The sequence below is a fragment of the Grammomys surdaster genome, unplaced genomic scaffold, assembly GCF_004785775.1.
Source record: "Grammomys surdaster isolate TR1022 unplaced genomic scaffold, NIH_TR_1.0 206, whole genome shotgun sequence".
Lineage (NCBI taxonomy): Eukaryota > Metazoa > Chordata > Mammalia > Rodentia > Muridae > Grammomys > Grammomys surdaster.
The window spans coordinates 6,360,216-6,379,949 of record NW_021604651.1 but is presented as its reverse complement, the minus strand read 5'-3'; the positions used below and the strand labels follow the sequence as shown (position 1 = coordinate 6,379,949).

At 39.7% G+C, this 19,734-nt stretch overlaps 1 protein-coding gene across 1 annotated transcript in view; it reads right to left on the bottom strand.

Annotated features, from left to right (window-relative positions):
• Adam10 (ADAM metallopeptidase domain 10) overlaps positions 1-15,295 on the bottom strand; it is a 122,416-nt gene extending 107,121 nt beyond the window's left edge. The window contains exon 1 of the mRNA XM_028771330.1: positions 15,019-15,295. Coding sequence (XP_028627163.1) covers positions 15,019-15,073 — 55 coding nt within the window. The 5' untranslated portion in view covers positions 15,074-15,295. The remainder of the gene's footprint in view (positions 1-15,018) is intronic.
• Positions 15,296-19,734: the final 4,439 nt, after the last annotated feature.

The following is a 19,734-nucleotide window of genomic DNA, read 5'->3' as shown; positions in this document are numbered from 1 at the left end:
AAGGAAGGAAGGAAGGAAGGAAGGAAGGAAGGAAGGAAGGAAGGAAGAAAAGAAAAGAAAAGAAAAGAAAAGAAAAGAAAAGAAAAGAAAAGAAAAGAAAAGAAAAAAGTATCTTGACAGTCAAAGCCCTGATAAATAACTGACTCTTTTGGTACTACTCCTACCCTCTTATCATCTATGCTTTATAACAACAGAGTAACTCTATTCAAGCATGTTAGTACAAGCATGTTAGCCTTCCAGACTCCAAGTCTATAGTTTATAAAGCTGAACATGATCCGTGTAGGAGACTACATTCCCCCACACCCAACTCCTGTCCATTCTCATCCTCCTCCACTTCTTCTATGTGCAATATCTCTATCTGCCACCTTTTTGTCACCCTGAGTGCTCTGACCACCCAAGCTAGTGCACATCCCCATCACTGGCTCTCTAATGTGCTGCTCTGGTATTCTGTATGAGTTCTAACATGTAGTACCCACCATTAGAATACAGTCACAAGTTAAATAAGCACTCTGCTCACTCACGTATCCTCAGCACCTGGACAACAGTCAGGTAGAGCATGCTGGTATACACCTTTACTCCAGCACTTGAGAGGCTGAGACACGAGGACTTCTGAATTTGAAGTCACTCTGGGTTACACAGCAAGTGCTAGTCGGCCAAGGATATGTAAGGAGATCCTATCTCCAAAAAAAGAAAAGTTGATCAAAACAAATACTGATATAAATAATGAATGAATGAATCTATTCAATTGTTCCATGCAAAGATAAACTATATTTTAGAGAGTAAGAGCCATAAACTAACGACTGGAAAACATGTGATCCTATGGAACTAAATAACAGAATTTCAAAAAGTCTGGCATCGGCATAAAATTTACTCTTTTATAAACCTCTATATCTATTTTCAGGATATTACTGCTGCCATGGGTGCAGTTCAGGACATTTCCATGCAAAATAACCATGCAGCACTCGCAACTGTCTAAACTACTTATAACTACTTTCCTTATGCCTTAATTTTCCCATTTGAAAAAAATTATAACTTACCAGTACTTATACCTAAAAGTGACATTGTATGGACCAAATGTATGTGTTTAAAGTGTTGAGAATGGCATACAGCATACACTACCTAAGAATGTAGTAAGTTATTGTTAAAAACTACTGCTGGACATTGTGACAGTTGTTTTAAAAAAGCAACTTAGTTCTTACAGAAAAAAAGTCTAACTCATTATACCTCTTTAATTAAAAAGACCATTTAAAAGTACTTAATGAGCAAAATAAATACATTAGCAAAAACAGTAATCCTGTTCTTCTTTAAAGTTGATTATAGTATGGCTAAGAACAGCTCTGTGGTAAAGTACTTAGCTAGCATCCTAAAGTCTTGGGTTTGATTGTGAGTACCACTTTAAAAAAAAAAAAAAGACAAACATAAATCTTCAGAGGCTTTACCCCTCCTCAAACATACTCTCAAATTGGGGTACACTTAATAGTGTATATGCTAACCTTTAGTTTAGGTTCTGAGAATACAAACATTAAAAATTTACAATAAATAGCTACTGATCTTGTGGAGCTTTGCTCTAAAATGATAAACAATAAACAAAGCTATAAGAAGTTATTAATGCAAGAAAAGTATAGCAAAATGGTGGTTTAAAAGATCCCAAGGAAGGAGCTGGTATTTTTATATAAGGCAATCTGTATAATAAACATATGAAAAGATCTGATAGAGAATAAACTGCAACAATATGAATGTCAGTAACACTACTGAACTTTTAAACTACATACGTCAAAATCATCAAGATCTTACTGCTTTTTTTAAGTTTCCAAAATAATTTTTTAAACTGATAATACAACCATATACAATTACATGTAAAGGACCATCAGTGTAAAGGCCCTGACACGGGGGCAGATTTGGCTAGAAAAAAAATGAACACAAAGGCACTCGTGGCTCTTACAAACTTTTACTTAAAGTGGTGAATTACTTGACAAGTGTGTCATTGTTTGCTCAACTGAAATATTTTTAATTGAGATAAAATTCATACAATAAAAATCGTGACTTTAGCCACTGAAAAGCATACAACCTGTTACTGGTTAGTTTTGACCAGTCTTGGATGACAGCTGACTGCTAGGCTGAAGAGAGACTGAGTGGGACAGACGCAGGGAGAAGAGTGACTGAACTAAAGAATATGACTTTAACTTGAATCAGTAAGGCAATAGCAGTGAACTGGTGACTGAAATCAGCTATTCAGGAGAACAAGTTTGAAGAACCTGGGTTCATAGAAAATAACCACTAACTACCAGCAAAAAAAATGTGTCCTTCAAAAGCTTGCTGTAACTTTAACATGGAATTTATAGCCCATGATGAAACTCTTCCCCTGGCTTAAACACTTTAAATATATCAAGTACAAAAGGAACAATCTTCTAAAGACTAGGAGTAAAACCAAAACCATAACAGCACAGAGCTAGAGCATCTCTTTTCACTACTTATGCATCACCACGCAGGGCCCAATGAACAACAAGGAAGTTAACAGGACACCAACCAGAGGCCAGGGGTATATATAGCTCAAGGGCAGAAAACTTGCCTAACAGCCACAGTTCCTGAAGTTTGATACCCAATACTGAAAAAGAGATAAAAAGAAAAATGTTGCCAACCCCAAACTCCTTTTAATCTCCAAACACAGACAATACTACTAAAGGTGTTCCCACGTAGAAATGTTTCCTGATAATAGCAAAATGAACATTTAACCTAGCGTGTAGAGTGAAGTGCTCCTTATCTGAGGTCAGTGGAAAATGACAACTTCTGGTGAAAGGAAGTTTCTAGAGAACCCCAAGTTTTTCCATGTGTCATATATCTTTCCACTTGAACTATTACAATCTCTCTCCATGGCCTAACATCTTGATTAGGGGAGGCTACAATGATGCAGTAATCCTAAGGCTATTTTACTGCAGCATTGTAACTACATTAAATCACTCCACTCTGCACTTTGTCAGGTAAGTTATCTTTCACTTTCATCTACACAGAAAAGCCTATCAGCAGCAGTTTGCTTTCTTGCCCTTTGTTATAGATTTCAGAAATCTAAATTTCTATAAAGTATACAGTAAATGCACATTGTACCTAACACTTTAAAGGCCCAGAGGAAATTGTGAACATTCACACAGTTAACTAACACACACACTAGGGATGCTAAGATGGTACTTGCTACCAAACCTGAGAAACTGAGTTCAACCACTTAACTCCACAAGATAGAGCACTTTCCTGTATGTGTGAGGAGGCCTTGGGTTCAGTCAAAGTACTGCAAAACATCATGAAAATAAGTAACTAAGTAAACCATGCATGATTGTGCACACCTGTAATCCTAGCTACTTAGCCTACAGATGGTGGGTTAATAGTATCACTTTACATCAATATAATTTTTTATCTACCTATATCCAAACAAAAAAAAATTGATAACACAATCTTAAGAATGGAAAAAAATTGACAAAAATATTAACATAATAAATGTTCCTACCTATAGAAAACTCAATTACAATACATTAAAGGGTGGATAAAGGACAAACTAAAGCTGATACATTTTTAATGCCTCAAGAGAATTAGCTGCAATCAAGTTATTTCCAATACTTTCACTTATATTAATTTCAAAATTTGACACTGTATTCAGTTCCTTTTCTCACTGCTGTGGCTTGGCAGTGTAGTCCACCATGGACAGGAAGACGTGGTGCAGGAAGGTCAGGCAGCTAGTCACAATTCATCCACAGTCTGCAAGCAGAGATGGCATCCTGGTGCTCAGCATCCTCTCTGGGTTTTTTCCTTTTCAGTCAGCCCAGGACCCCAATCCATAGAACGGTAGCACCCACGTTCAGGTCTTCCCTCCTCAGCTACACCTCTCTGGAAACATCCTCACAGACATCCCCAGAGTTGTGTCTCCTAAGTGATTCCAAATTCAGTCACGTTGACAATTAAGGTCAACAATGTAATTTTGAAATCTTTCTTTTCAAACCATCAACTGTACCTCAAGAAACATCCATGACCTTTATGTTGCTATATATTCACTCTGATCTTGAAATATTACACAGCATTTACAGAAGTGCTCTCTCATATAACAAAAATATCCTTCTAAGAACTATGTCCTATATTTCAGTAACATTGCAAAGTATTTTGATGCACTTAGATACACCATTTCTACACTATGACTTCAAACTCAAACCAGTATCTATTTCTTCACTAGAAACCAGTCAAATCATCTAGAATCAACTATCCACATCTCACAGTTACAATGAAACTTCCAAGATAACAGGGTGTCTCTATAATTAAAAGCATATTCCAAAACATCCATTTTAAAATAATAAGCTAGATTCTTATCACAATTATAAACTAAATCAATCACACAGGGCATAAAATATGAATGACTGAAATCTACTGACTATTCTATTTCTACCATTCACTTAAGAAATGAAGTTTTAAAATTCCAAAATGGATGGATGGAGACATATAGAGATATGAGATTTTTCATAGACTTTCAAATAAATAACACCAGTACAGATGATAATCTTCATAAAAGACTGAAGTTTTCAACATACCTACATTATTCTCCCACACAGATGCAAGAAATTCCAGCCACCATTTGGACTGCTGCTGTACCTCTATCTTATATTTCATCTTCAACCCATACCCATGACCTCACTTTCCACCCATGTCACACTTGGTTGGCAATCACTATTCTGTAGCTTACTCTACACATGAAGAAAAAATCTCTTGGATTACTAAGAGATTTCTACTATACTTTAGAAAACAATTGGATTGTATAGGTCACCAAGAAAATTAAACACCTTCACCCAAAATAAAAGTTAAAATTTGTAAGTACAAATTACTAATTTCCTTGGCTAGCAGCCAAATGATTCTGGATTAAAGTACCTAATCTCTATTATTGTCCACTTGGAATTCTGATAATATACTGTATTAATTGGAAGGTATACTCTCTAATGTACTGCAAGAATATTCCACTTTAACAAAAATCATGACATTTAGCTTTATATAATGAAGCTATTTCCATAAGACTGTAGACAAACAGCAATTCAAAGGCTATTTCACTAGACTACAACCTTGCATAATGAAAGTGCCTATGTAACATGAACTCACAAATCCACTCACCAAGTGATGTTGTTCTGTAGGGTTTAACTTTATTTAATATTGTATGTATGATGTGTACATGTGTATAGAGAGTGTGGGAATGCAGGCACACATTAATGCGCCATGGCAGACATCAGAGGACAGCTTCTGGAGTTGGTTACCTCCTTTCACTGTGGATTCAGGACACAGCTTATCAGGCTTTTTTTTTTTTTAACCTGCTGAGCCATTTCACCAGCACTAATTCTGCAATTTTAATAAAACATTTATTACAAATCTTTATGTGAGCTAGGCTTTGTGCTAGGTCCTAAAACATATAAACTAAGAATAAAGTCAGGGATGAGTAGAAAGTTTGGTTGATAAAAGTGTTCGCCACATTTACATGAGAACCCCAGAACACATGTAAAAAGCTTGTAAGCTTAGTGCTGGGGAGGCAGAGACAAGCAAATCCCTGTGACTCACTGGTTGGACAGCCAGCCTAGCCCACTCAGTAAACCCCAAGCCCTAGTGAAGTTTTATACATACATACATACATACATACATACATACATACTCACACATGCACACTCCAAACTTAGATTCTGCATATGACAGAAAACAATAGTTATCTCAGTGTGGCTTATTTGCTTAACATGACAACCTCCAGTTCTACCCATTTTCCTGCAAATTTGGTTATTTTTTTTAAAGATTTATTTTATTATTTATACAAGTACACTGTCGCTGTTTTCAGGCACTCCAGAAGAGGGAATTGACCCTATTACAGATGGTTGTGAGCCACCATGTGGTTGCTAGGAATTGAACTCAGGACTTGTGGAAGAGCAGTCGGTGCTCTTAACCACTGAGCCATCTCTCCAGCCCAAATCTGGTTATTCTTTACAGATGAATTAAACTGCATTGTGTATAAATAATACATTCCTTTATCCATTCATCTGTTGATGGTCTTCTTGGTTGATATTTGCTATTATTCCAAAAACTCAGTCAAAAGTTCAAGTGTTTGTGTGACTATGTGACTCTAATCATCATTAATGTAAGCAAAGACATGGAAAGATATTTGTTGAACTATTGCTCCACAAATAGTATACAGCTATTTGTCTAAAATTTAAAGATAATCCTGTTCTCATCTTGTTTCTGAATTAGAAAGTGCACAATTTGCATCTAATAGAGTACTAGACATAGTCTAAAATCCTAGAGGCTAATTCCAACAAGACAAATCAGTAATAAAAATGGAGGCTAAAGAGATAGCTCAGAGACAGTTTAAAGTACAAGCTCCTCTTACAGAGGACTTGGGTTAGTTCCTAGTACCTACCAGGTGGCTCACAACCATCTATAATTTCAGTCCCAGGAGATTTGATACCCTCTTTTGGCCTTCACAGGCACCAGATATACACACGGTGCAAATATATATATATAGATAGATAGATATAGATATAGATATAGATATATAGATATATAGATATACACACATACACACACACACATACACACACACACACATATATATAGCAGGCAAAACACTCACGCATATAAAATAAAATCACTTTGTAAAAATGTGTTCCTATATCTTCAAACTAATTGCTCCCCTCTGTTCCAAATTTATAGATGCCTATCATCTAACTCCCTACAACAATGCCTCCAAAGTCACCAGCCAGAGCACTAAAGAGCAATGCCAACGCTTACGCAGTACCCAGGAAGAAGAAGGACAGTATTAAGTCCCAGACTGTGATACTCACCCCCACCTTCTACCTAGAATCAAAATCTCAAGACAATTTCAACTTCAACAACTTAGATCCTCATTACAGAACCACTCTCCATTGTAAAAGCTCCTAAAATCTCATTTCAAAAGCCCTCAGAACATTTTGTTAGCCTAACATTAAACATTTGCCAAGTTTTACCAGTGCTTTTTCATGTGTATATGCGTGTGTGTGTGTGTGTGTGTGTGTGTGTGTGTGTGTGTGTGTGTGTGTTGGAGACAATATATGTGACTGTCAGAGGAAAACTTAAGGAATTGCTTCACTCCTCTACCATGTAAGTCCCAGGGATCAAACTCAGGTTGTCAGGTTTAGTGGCAGTGCCTTTACCTGCTGAGCCAGCTTGATAGACCTCACTACTTTTAAAATCTTTTTTTCTACAAGAACTACTCTAACTTGAGACTAAGCCACACAATTCATCAAGCAACTAAATTATTCCTTATCGTATCACATCCCAATCATTCAATATGGAAACCAACTGCATCCCACCTCCTAGTAATGGTCCAGATATGAATAATGCAAGTCCAGGTCCTCATGGCCCAGTTAGCATCTCTCCTTACTGCCACTTAAAACTCAAAGAGCAGATTATTTTCCCCAACTAGTGTTTGAAATGGTAAATTCACAATTTGCATATAACCAGATATACTAGGCAATCTAGAACCAACTAAATAAATTCCAACATGTTAAATTAACAAAATCAAAAACAACAACGTCTCCTCAAACCTGATTTCTGAATCTACATGCATCATCATTCTTTATCTCACAAACTGTCCCAGCGAGCTAGGTGACATTTTCACCAAATTTCACTTCTCTTGTAACTACATAAATGTAACTGTATGCTTACATCCTGGCATTTCCTCCACTCTGATAAATTTAGTATTTTTTGCTTTTCTTCTCACTGCAACATCAAAACTCTAACCAATTAAAGATTCCCAACAATCCCTGGTTCTCATTGGACACCTTGCTCATTATTTAGCTAGAACTGTAGTAGGTTCAGGATGAATTCTTTCTGTAGCAAAGGGAGAGCACATTATCTGGAACTGTTCTTATATGCATTTTTGCTATCTACCTAGATCAGAACTATGCCCACAAGAACTAACTCAAGGAAGTCTCACTGTTGGAGAATAACTAGAGATCCAACTGGTAGAAAGTATTGCAGCTTTTCCACTCTCAGTGACATTGCTTCATTGTCCCTAATATAAAAATTGGCAATCTAAGGATGGGGAAATGGCTCTGTGAGTAAGAATACTAGTCCAAACACTGGGACCTGAACTTAAATGCCCAGCAGACAAGTATGCATCTGAGGACTGATGTTCATACCTATAGTTCCTCTAGTAGCCAGTATATACAGGCTCCTGGTACAAATCCAGGAGCTCTCTAGCCAGCCAGTCTAGCTAAAAAAAGCAAACTTCTACTTCAGTGAGAGACCTATTCTAGAGAATAAGGTGGAACATGATACAGGATGGCTCCCAAGGTCCTTCTCTGACCTCTTCAAAGTGCTTACACAAACAAAATAACTACATGCATACATCACATATATTAAATAAATAAATAAATAAATAAATAAATAAATAACCTTTTTAAAACACTGAAATCTGAGTTAGTTAGAATTACCACTGCTAAGTTATTTTTCAGAACAAGCCAACTCTATACACATATGGTCTGAGTACAACTTACAGGAGTCAGTTCTTTTCTTCCATTTTGTGTATTTTGGGGATTGATTCAAGTTCTCAGACTTGATGACAAGCACTTTTATCCACCTGAACCATCTTGCTGGCCCCAAGGCAACTTTTTAGACTTTCATGGTAGAAGTATTAGCAAGTATTAAATAAATTAACTCTTCCTCAAACAACAACAAAATTTTAAACAACCTTAAGGCTCTACCCAACCTTGTCACATGGAGTTGCCTATGTGAAAAACAGACAAAATACAAATCATTTCCTGCTATTTGAAGTCTCTCCCTCAGTGATTCTGAGGTTGAGGCTCCAACTTGAAAACATCATGTACTTCTTTATCTACAGGCTTCCCTACTTTACAATTTATCTCCCCAATTAATAGTCATATGGCCTATTACTGAAAGACATCAGTTGAGATGACAAATAAGTACATTTGTCCTGCTCTCCAACAGTCACTGTACATGCAAACTATATTATTGGAGTTCACACAGATTTATTTTAAGCTAGACCACTGCAAAAATATACGCCCACATGATGGCATATACCTGTAAACCCCACAGCTACAGTCCCAAGAGCTTACTTGAGTCTAGGAGTTTTTAAGCCATCTTGGGCAACTCAGTGATTATGCCCTCCCTGTATCAACAAAAAGAAAAAAACAAAACCCCCACCACCATCAGCAACATTATAATTAAAACGCAGAGCTGTGGATGCATCTCAGTGGATGCATTAATAATGACCTGGGTTCAGTCTCCAACACCAAAGAGAGAAAAAGAGTGGGGCAGGGAATTAACTTTATCTGGGCCTACTATAATCCAAGCTACTCAAACTACTGAGAGAGAAAGATTACAAGTTTAAGGCTTCTCTGGCCTACAGAGTTCAAGGCCACACTGGTCAACTTAGTGGGACCTTGTCTCAAAATTAATCATGAAGGGCCAGTCAAAGCCTAATAATCTGAGTTTAGTTCCCAGAACCCACAAAGTAGGAGAACTCCCCAAAGGTCCCTGACCTGCAGAAGTGTGCTGTGGCATGTGCATGCAATATGTATATACACATGTACACACATGTACATAATTTTTTAAAGTTTAAATATTAAAAAGGGGTTGGGATATAAGTCTCAGTATTAGAACGCTTTCCTAGCAGGGGTAAGGCTGTTCAGTTCTCTATGCTGAGAAAAAATGTTATGCAACTTTAATACAAACAAAAAAATCAAAACTAGAACAGCAGTGTTACTATAGCACAGCTCTTACAGTAAATAAATAAAACAAATATGGGAGCTTCTACCATGTAGCTTTTACTGAGTTTCCTTTAAGTAGAGAAAATGTATTTTCTCAATTTACAGTTTATATTACTACAGGGACTATTACAATAAACATTACTACAATAAACATATAAAAATATGTGTTTCCTATCAATAATCAGTAAATTAGTTTAAACCTACAGTATTCACCATCCAGACTTGGGACATGATCTATCGATAACTAAACGAATGAGCAGTCTTCACTAAGCCTTCCAGGTTACTCATGGGTTTTCTTTCCATTCTACCCTCCTCACTTTAACTAACACGTTAGTACCATATCCCAATAGTTCAGAAACTAACAAAGTGATCTCAGCAGTAAACTCTACAAAGCCAAACATACATTTAAAAGATTAAACTTCCAAAGATCATCTACTTTATCCCACAGAAGAATCAGAACTTCCACCTTACAGGCAAGTGTTAAGTATGTTTTAGTTTTCTCACAGGGAGGAGAAGTTAGAAACTAGCTTAAGTTGACAACTGGCTAGGTATGATGGCACACAACTGCAATACCAACACTCCAGAGGCAGAGGCAGGAGCAGTTAAGAACTCCAGGCCAAATGTGGTGATTCAAGGTCAGCATGGGCTTCACAGTAAGATCATGCCTGATTCCCACTCCCCACCCCATAAAAATAACATCCTCAAATTTCACAAGAAAACCAGAAAACCTAAATGCATTTTAGAAAACTATTATCTAGGGGCTAAAGAGATAGCTTAGTGATTCGGAGCACTGGCTGCTCTTCCACAGGATTCAGGTTTGATTCCCAGCACCAACATGATAGTTCACAACTGTCTGTAATTGCAGTTCTAAAGTAATCTACCAAGCACACATGTGGTACATAGACATACATGCAAGCAAAACACCCATACACATAAATCTTTTAAAAAGAGCAATTTAAAAAAATAAACAGATTAAAACAAATTAAAACAATAAAACAGAAAGTTGCTGGGTTGGTTGTCTGTATTCTTTAAGACAAGGTCTCATTATGTAGCTCTGGCTGTCCTGAAACTCATTATGTAGACCAGCCTGGCCTCACACTCAAAGATCCACCTGTGTCTGCCTCCTGAGTGCTGAGATTAAAGACATATGCCACCACAGCCAGAAGAAAGTAAGTTTTTATATAGTCTGACAGGGTAGAGTTCACCTGTAATACCAATGCTAGGTAAACTGAGGCAGGAGACTATAAATTTGAGGACAGTGTGGGCCACACACTGTTTCAAAAAGAAAAAAGAAAAGAAAAACAAAACTTAAAGACAAGTATGGAGGTACATACAGAAAAATGGGTTAAAAACGTTAACCTTTGAGATTTTTCTTGTTTGAAGTAAGTCAGGGCTATTGGTACAGACCTGTAATCCCAGCTACTCAGGATACCAAGCTCCTGGCCAGCCTAGTACTTAGTGAGGAGGCCCTGTCTAAAACAAAAAAGTTTGGGGGCAGGGGAGACTAGAAATGTAGTTCAGTAGAAGAGTACTTGCCCAGAATTTAAGAGAACTCAGATCTAATCCCCACTACCCAAAATAAAGTTAAAAAACAAAAAAAACAAAAACAAAAAAAAAACTACTGGCTTGTGTTTGGTTATTTCACCACTTAGCAGATACTTGAAAAAATTATCCCTTTAAGACTACATTTTCAAACATGTTTAAAGGAGAAACTCCTAAACACTATGAGATCAATGACGAACATCAGAGAATTGTCCTTTGCACTCCTCCATCCAACCCTTTAGGTTAAGTCCTTAGAAAAAAGAGATCCAATAATATACAATATGTGAAGGTCTGGAACGGTTATTAAAAGCACATCAGAAACAAAGGAGTGCCTGCCATACCCAGTCCCCTCAACCATGCCAACAGAGGTCCTGCACACTGAGCCAAGAGACACTGCTAATGCTGGAGATGACTTGAAATTGGCCTTGTTTGGGTGACAGAGTGTACTGGAATCTCAAACTCTAGTTGAAAAGATAAAAAGTCAAAGTTCCTTTGAGTCAGTCGAAGACAAAAAGACCTTATCTTCCCATACTCCTACTTGCTGGCATAAGATGAAAAACAAAACAAAAAAACCTAGCAAACACTTAAAGCTTAAGCCTTGATATTTTAAATTCTTTGGGCTAAATATCCAAAAAGTTTGTTTCTGTAGAATGTGTATCATACAAAGCATTTACAACAGATTTTTAAAACACACACCACATACCAAGGTTCATTAAATGGATGACTTCTTTAAGCCAAACATTACAGGATTAATTTGTTGCTATAACTAATAACTTCTGAGTTCTTAAGCACACAAAACAATTTTTTTTTTTTTTTTTTTGGTTTTTCAAGACATAGTTTCTGGAACTCACTCTGTGGCCCAGGCTGGCCTTTAACTCAGTGATCTGTCTACCTCTGCTTCCCAAGTGCTATGATCAAAGGTGTGCTTCCTCCTTCCTCGCTGCCCATAAAATAATGTTTCAAAAGAAAGACCTTAACTTTCACATTTTCTATGCTTAAAAGTAACAGTTATCCATGCATAATTGCCTTCACCTACAGTCCTAGCTACTAGGAAAGTAGGAGTTAGAGCTAGAAACATAATCAGTCTGTATCGCAAACAAACAAACAAAAACCACACATACATAAAAATTGTTGGGCTAATCAGGATAGTGTCAATAAGTTCCTAACATGTCTCCAAATAACTTTTTTTTTATTATTGTGTGTAGTGTACATGTGTAAAGGCACGAGGAACCATGGCATGCATGTGAAGGTCAAAAGACAATTTTCAGGAGTTGGTTCTCTCCTTCAACCAAGGGATAGGGAATAGAATTCAGATAGTCAGGCTTTCAAAGCAAGTGCTCCCACCCACTGAGCCATTTTGCTAGGCAACAAATAACTTTTTAGAAACATTTTGTACATATGTTTGGATACTTCCATACAGACATTTTATAAACTCTAAAACTATCATGGTATCTTTCTACAACATTGGGCAGGACATCCACTAATATAGAAGGGAAAACTAGGAAAGTCTGTTTTAGTGTTTAAGCACTTTATTGCCTTCTTCCAGCTTCCCACCCCTCACATTAAGTGCAGTAAGAAAAACATTCACACACAACAGTGACTAACAAAGAGGCAAGACGAAAGCAACCAACAGAGTTTAGTTGTACCTGAACATGGTTTATATCTTAAACTTCTCTGTATTTCTACAACCTACCCTAACCACAAACAATCAACTTTCCAATGCACTAAAGCCAATGTCTACTAAGCTTGAATGCACACAAGCCTACAAAGCATCATGAAAATGTATAAACTTAGCCATATGTGGTTCAGATCAGATAAAAAAAAAACAGCATATAGTATAATAAATTACAAATAAATGTAGGAGGATTTTTTTGGGCCTTAAACAAAGCAGTTTGAACCCAAAGCCTTGCATGGCCTTGCTAAGCAATTGCCACTGGGTTACATCCCACAGCCCAAAATTATAAATATAGCTACATATTCAAGTATTACAAACTTGACATAATGCTTTAGTGAAAACTTTGATTTTTTTTTAAAGTTTTTAACAGAAGCACAATGAAAACTGGCCTTTGAATTATTACTTAGTGTAGAAAGAGACTCCAAAGATCTGAATAAAAATTTTCACCCACAATGATTATACTGTTAATTTACTTTTTTCCCCAAACAACAGGCTACATTCATTGGTTTTAGTTTTCCTTAATAAAAGGCATTTTTATATCATTACTTATCAAAGTGTATCATGTTTACCTTAGTTTTTATTACCTATAGAGAACAGTGTCTAATTCCTGACCATAATCACAAAAAGTAAAAATAGCCAGCCAGGGCTATAAGCCACGTTACCAAAATACAAATGTTAAATAAAGAGGCTCTTTACAAACGGTCTGCAACCTGGTTCTTAAAAAAAATAATAATAATAAAACAAAAAATTAAGCATCTATTAGTGGCTGTCATCTAGCATACGTACTTAATAAATGAATAGTACACACGACAACAGAAACTGAGGACACAAAAACAACTTCAGAGTAAGCAGAAAGCCAGACAAAAATAGGCTGGGCCCTGCAATTTAAGTCAATGAGACAAAGGGATGAACACAGACAATACACTACAGAAAACACTAGGACATTTTCTAAAGTATCAAATTAGGCTGCTGACAACCATCCAAAGCACCCCTGGAAGTTTTGGGGGTTTGTTTTTGTTTTGTTTCCAATTCAATGCTTTTAAGCTAAGCTCTATCCAGATACTTGGGCAGCAAATCAGCTTACCTAAGGTAAAGAAAGCACTTTCTCATAGGAACAAAATAATCATGCAACCTGTCATAGGAAACGCTGGGAATGAAATATCGCTGTCTCTCAAACCCGAAGCATCAGGAAACTTTAAACAACTATGAACTCCAATTTCCAGGAGGAGGGAGCACAGCTGTGACAATCCTCTGACTAGGAGGTACGTCAGCTCTACCTGAGAGTTTAAGAAAACTCTGCAAATTTGGTCGCCCAGGAAGGGTCGGTCCTGCTTCTCTAAGGGACTCAAATCAAACAGACAGATCGAAGAGCATCCTAAAACAGCTCCCCTTCTCCTCAGTCAACTAAAGCCTTGCCCCAGGGAGACAGGAGACAGGAGACAGACAGACAGACACACACAGACACACAGACACACACACACACACAAAACCTCCGGCGCGCTGGCCGCAAACACTCCGAACGGAGCACGAAGAGGAGAGAAGGCGCTCGGGTGGGACACGCACACCGGCGCCCGACGCCCGGCCCGGGTGCGCTCCAGATCGGGGCCGCTCACTAGCTTCCAGAACAATACACGCGCCGCGCTGCCAACCTCGCAAGTTGCTGCGAGTCTGCGCGGTCCCGGGGCTCGGACCCGGGCAGGGCTGAGGTGGCTGCGGAGTGCGCGAGGACGGCTGGCCTGGGCTCCGCGGCTCCCGGGAAAGCAGCGCGAGAAGCTGGGCGAGCAGGGCCGCCGGGCCGTGGGGGCAGGGAAGGCCTGGCCCGGGGCTCCGCAGCAAGCTCGGGCCGCCGCCGGCGGGAGCGCGGTCGTGGTGCGCGAGGGACAATAGCGCGCGGGGAGCGCGGCTCGGGGTCGGCTGAGGCGAGCTGAGAGAGCTGACAGAAGCTGAGGAGACCTGACACGCGCGGCCCGGCTCCGCGACGCTGCGCTCGGCCCGACCGCCGCTCCGCCGCCGCCCGGGGTCGTGTCTCACCTCCCAGCCCCGCCGCCCAGGAGAGGAGCAGAATTAACACTGTCGGCAACACCATCTTCCGCGGCCGCCGCCTCCTCACGGGTTAACCGCGGTGCATCGATCCTGAGGGAGCCGCGACCGGCGCTGAGTCCCGACGAGCCTCCCCGGCAGTGACACCGGCGAAGCGCCTCCCTCTAGCTCCACTTCAGGGGCCCAGCCGCGCGCCCCACTCCGCCAAAACAGGGCCCTCCCTCCCCCTCAGCCTCTTCCTTCCTCCCTTCCCCGCTTCCCTGCCCTCGCTCTTCGCCTGGTCTCAGCCCCTTCCCTGAGCCGCGGCCCTCCGCCTCCTTTCTCGCCACGTGATGCGTCGGCACCCAATGCTCTCCGGAGGCCGCGCCCCTGCCTCTCGCCCCGCCCTGCTCCCTCAAGAGCCCCGGGATAATGCGCATGCGTGCCGAGGCGAGCGCCCGGGCCGTTTGGCCCCGCTGCTGCTTCCTGTCCGCTGGCGGAGAGCTGGGATTGGCCTTGGAGGGCGGGGCTTCTCGTGGCCCCGCCCGCCGCCCCGGGCGGGAGCGCTCTTTTCCCTGTGAAAGTGCTACCTGGTTCTTCCCGTTGTTAAGGACTGCCGCTGGGGCTCACACCCTACCCCGAAGCTGTCAAGAAAGGCTTTAAGCTTCTTTGCCTCCAGAAAACGAGCGATTTTCCTTGCATCTCTATCTGCCTCTCTTGAAGCTCTGCAGCTGCCAAGTAAACAAAAGCAGTCCCAGCAACCCCTGATTTTAGCCGCGATACACAGCTCTGATGGGGACTTACAAGGAAAGATCCAACAAGAAGAAAAGATACCCAAAAGGGGTAGTTTCCTGAACCACTAACAAACGTATGTGACCTACTAGGCCTTAGCCACGATAAAAAAAAAAAAAAAACAAAAAACAAAAAAAAAAAAAACAGCCGGTGGTCCTTAGTCTCCAGCTCAGAAAATGCCCTTTTGTTTGTTTCTCCTCATACTGCCTCCGTGCCAACTTCTACAAAACTGGTATTTGGCTTCTCATTTACTCACTTTGATTCTTTATATTCGTATTCAAGAACTACAACTTTAGGGGAAATGGGAGGAGGGTTTGTAAGGGTGAGACTTGGAAGAGAGGAGGGGGCTGCTATCGGGATGTAAAGCGAATAAGTAAGTGAAAAAACCTACAACATCATACTTAACTCTGCTTAGATTGACTCAAAGAATATGAGTTTATATTATTGATAATAAGAATAAATTGCAAACCTTTTACTTCTGCCCTATATATTTTCTACAACCTACGTTGTTAAGTTGAATGTGGTTTTTAAATAAAACAGAAATAAAGACGAGTATACCTTCCCACCCCCATCGCCCATCTCTCACCTAACGTATCCCAGGCTATTCTATTCTTTGAGTCGTTATGGGGCCAAAGATAAACTTGAACTTCTGAGTCTCCTGCCTCCCATCTTCCATCTCCCGTCTTCCATGCACTGTCACACCTCGTTTAAGGAGTAGAATTATTTCAATTGGTTTGAGAAATGGATTGTTCTTTTCTTCACATTACTAAACTCAATACTACAGTCAGAAGTTCCCACATCATCATGATTATCCTTGTCCATTTGTTTCTATTGAAGTATATGAGATCAATACAGAATAACTGAATGCCATTATTTTCCTTTCTTAAAGTAGCTACTCTGAAGAAAGTTAACTAAAGACATGTTGCTTATCACATGTGCCTTTTTTGGGGGGTGGTTGAGACAGGGTTTCTCTGTGTAAGCCTGGCTGTCCTAGAACTCACTCTGTAGACCAGGCTAGCCTCGAACTCAGAAATCCACCTGCCTCCGCCTCCCAAGTGCTGGGATTAAAGGCGTGTGCCACCACTGCCCAGCCACATGTACCTTTCTACTTCTTCCTTACATACTCGCTGTCACTATAAGTTTTGACTTTCTGAGTTATTACTCTATCTCTGTGACAAGTTTGGTGTTAGGCAGTATTGTTTATAATCAATTCTAATAATCATAGGCAAAGATCATTTTCTTTAAATTCAAAGAAATCTCTGGACTTTACATCAAGATGCTGTTTCTTTTCTTTGCAAAACATGATAGCATTACATTCCCACATAATAATACTTTCATGTTACAAGTTTGGGCTATTGCTTTGCTTAAAGTCTTAATTCATTACTGGCATTTTGCAAGTGAAGAGGAAAGTGAAAAAACTGTACCGGGCTAAGGTCTATATCGATGCCATTCATCAAAGACCTACTTGAGTCTGACTCCCACCCCTGCCTCTTAAAAGCTGATAGACTTTATTGAGGTTATTTCAAAATTCTTTGTAACCTTGACATTTCGCTTGTAAAATGAAAAATGTGTTTTGGAACTATTTTAATGGATTAAATTCAGATTACTTAACATTGTAAAGCAATTACAAGCGCCTAGCAGATAATAATTGTTAGATGCTAAATAAAATACATAAGTACCATTTCCTTCCTCAAGCAAATATCTAGTGGAAAGCAGTGACTCCTTGATTTTTTATTTTAGTTCTGTGTGTGTGTGTGTGTGTGTGTGTGTGTGTGTATGTGTGTGTGTGGGGGGGGGTACATGGCCCATAATAAGTATGTGGAGGTCAGAGAACAACTCTATGGACTCGGCCCTCTCCTCGACCTTTATTTGGGTTCCAAGTGACTCAGGTCATCAGGTTCGTGCAGCCCACCTGCTCCAAGAATTACTTCAGCAGCATTGTCACCTCATCAATAATGACAATTTTAACACTAACAGTAACACTTTTGTTTGTTTTGATTTTTGTTAAGACCTAGCCCATAAAAGAAGTTATAATAATGAGACATTTTCTTAATAAACAAATGCCTTATATATCAGGCAAGCGATATTAAAGAAAAATGCTTGCTGCACAGACCTAAGACTAATATTGGCCATGTAGCAGAGGAAAACCTTGAGTTTCTTATTCTTTTGCAGCTAACTCCTGAGAGTTGGAACTACATGCATATGCGGATAGGAATCAACTGTAAGGCTGTATGAGTGCTAAGCCAGTACTCTACAACTGAACTTCAACTCCAGCCCAGCAATTATCCTTAAGTTTTCAAACTCGGGAATATATCCTATTCCTTTCCTCTGATAACAGCATCTCCATTCTCTCAGGAGCCAGGACTAAAAGAAGGATCTGGTGGCCAGAGAGCTAGCTCAGAAGCTCCACATCAGTGGCTGCTCTCCTGAGGACCCCGAGTTCAATTCCTAGCATCCACATGACAGCTCACAACTGCCAGTAACTCATTTCCAGGCTATAAGACTCCCTCTTCTGGTCTATGAGCAGCAGGCAGACACATGATGCAAACATGCAGGCAAAACTCTCATACCCATAAAACAAAAGCAAATGGTTTTTTAAAAACAAGAGAAAGAGTGGAATCAGCTTAAAGTCCTACATCGTCACCCATGGTGAGTCATCAAGTCAGTGACTCTTTCCCTTATTGTAGTCTTCAATTGTCCCTCTCTGCTTTCACCCTGGTTTATACAATGTCTTTCTCTTGCTTAGCCAGATACAGGACTAGCTCACTTCCCTTCTCCAATTCCCCTGCTTTCCAACCTCACTTTAATTTATAGCAATTTGATACCTCCTTATCATTTCTAAAGACACTCTTGCTATGAGCCATCAAACATCTGCTGGTTGCCAATGCCAGTAGACACTTTCAATTCTTATCAGTCCTCCCAGATATTTGACACTTTAGTGTCAAAATCTTCCCTCTGACAGGGAAGATTCTCTGGGACTTGGTTCTCTCCTTTCTGTCCTCCCGACACTGACCTGTGTTTCTATCCTTGTCTTCCCTGGGGCTTTCTTCTCTCTACCTCTTAAATATTACTGCTCCTAGGACTTGATCTTTTGGGTTTGTTTCTTATCCTTCACTTCTTTGGTTACTTTGTATGACCCTCGTGTGACTGTGGTTAGGCTGTAATCTCCATGTAAACAGAGCCTGGGGACTGCCTTGTTCTGAGTTCTTCTCTGGTTCTTAGCATACAGTCAGCTAGTTTTCCTAGACCTCTGTCCCAGGCCCCAGCCCTATCTATGTCTTACTCGCATCACTTTCCAAACCGTGTGCTCTTGGCTAAGGTTAAAGTCATCTAGTCTAAGGGGCTAGAGTGATGGCTCAATGTTTAAGAGCACTGGCTGCTCTTCAGAGGACCTGGGTTCAATTCCCAGGTGGCTTAAAACAGTTTGTAACTCTAATAACAGGGGATCCAACACCACCTTCTGGCTTCTGGGGGAACCAGGAATACATGTGCACAGACATATATGCAAGCAAAACACCCAAACATATAAAATAATAATAAAGCTAATCCTTTTTTTAAAGAACACTTAGGTCTCAGTTTCTGATCGATAGAATTGGAGACTAGTGCTGCCTACCTCCAGAGTTAAATAAATCAACAAGTATAAAGCAGCAGGACTGTGGTGGTGCACACCTTTAATCCCAGCACTCGAGAAACAGAGGCAGGCAGGTGGATCTCTGAGTGTATACACTCTGAGGATCTCAGCCTAGTATACAGAGTAAGTTCTAGGACAGCCAAGGATGCACAGAAAAACCCTATTTTGAAAAAACAAAAGATAAATAAATAAAAATAAATAATTCAAAAATCAAGTGTAAAGCACCAAGACAAATGCATAGCACATAGTAAGCATTATAAAATTCTAGATGATTCTATTATAATTATATATGTAATATTTGTTCA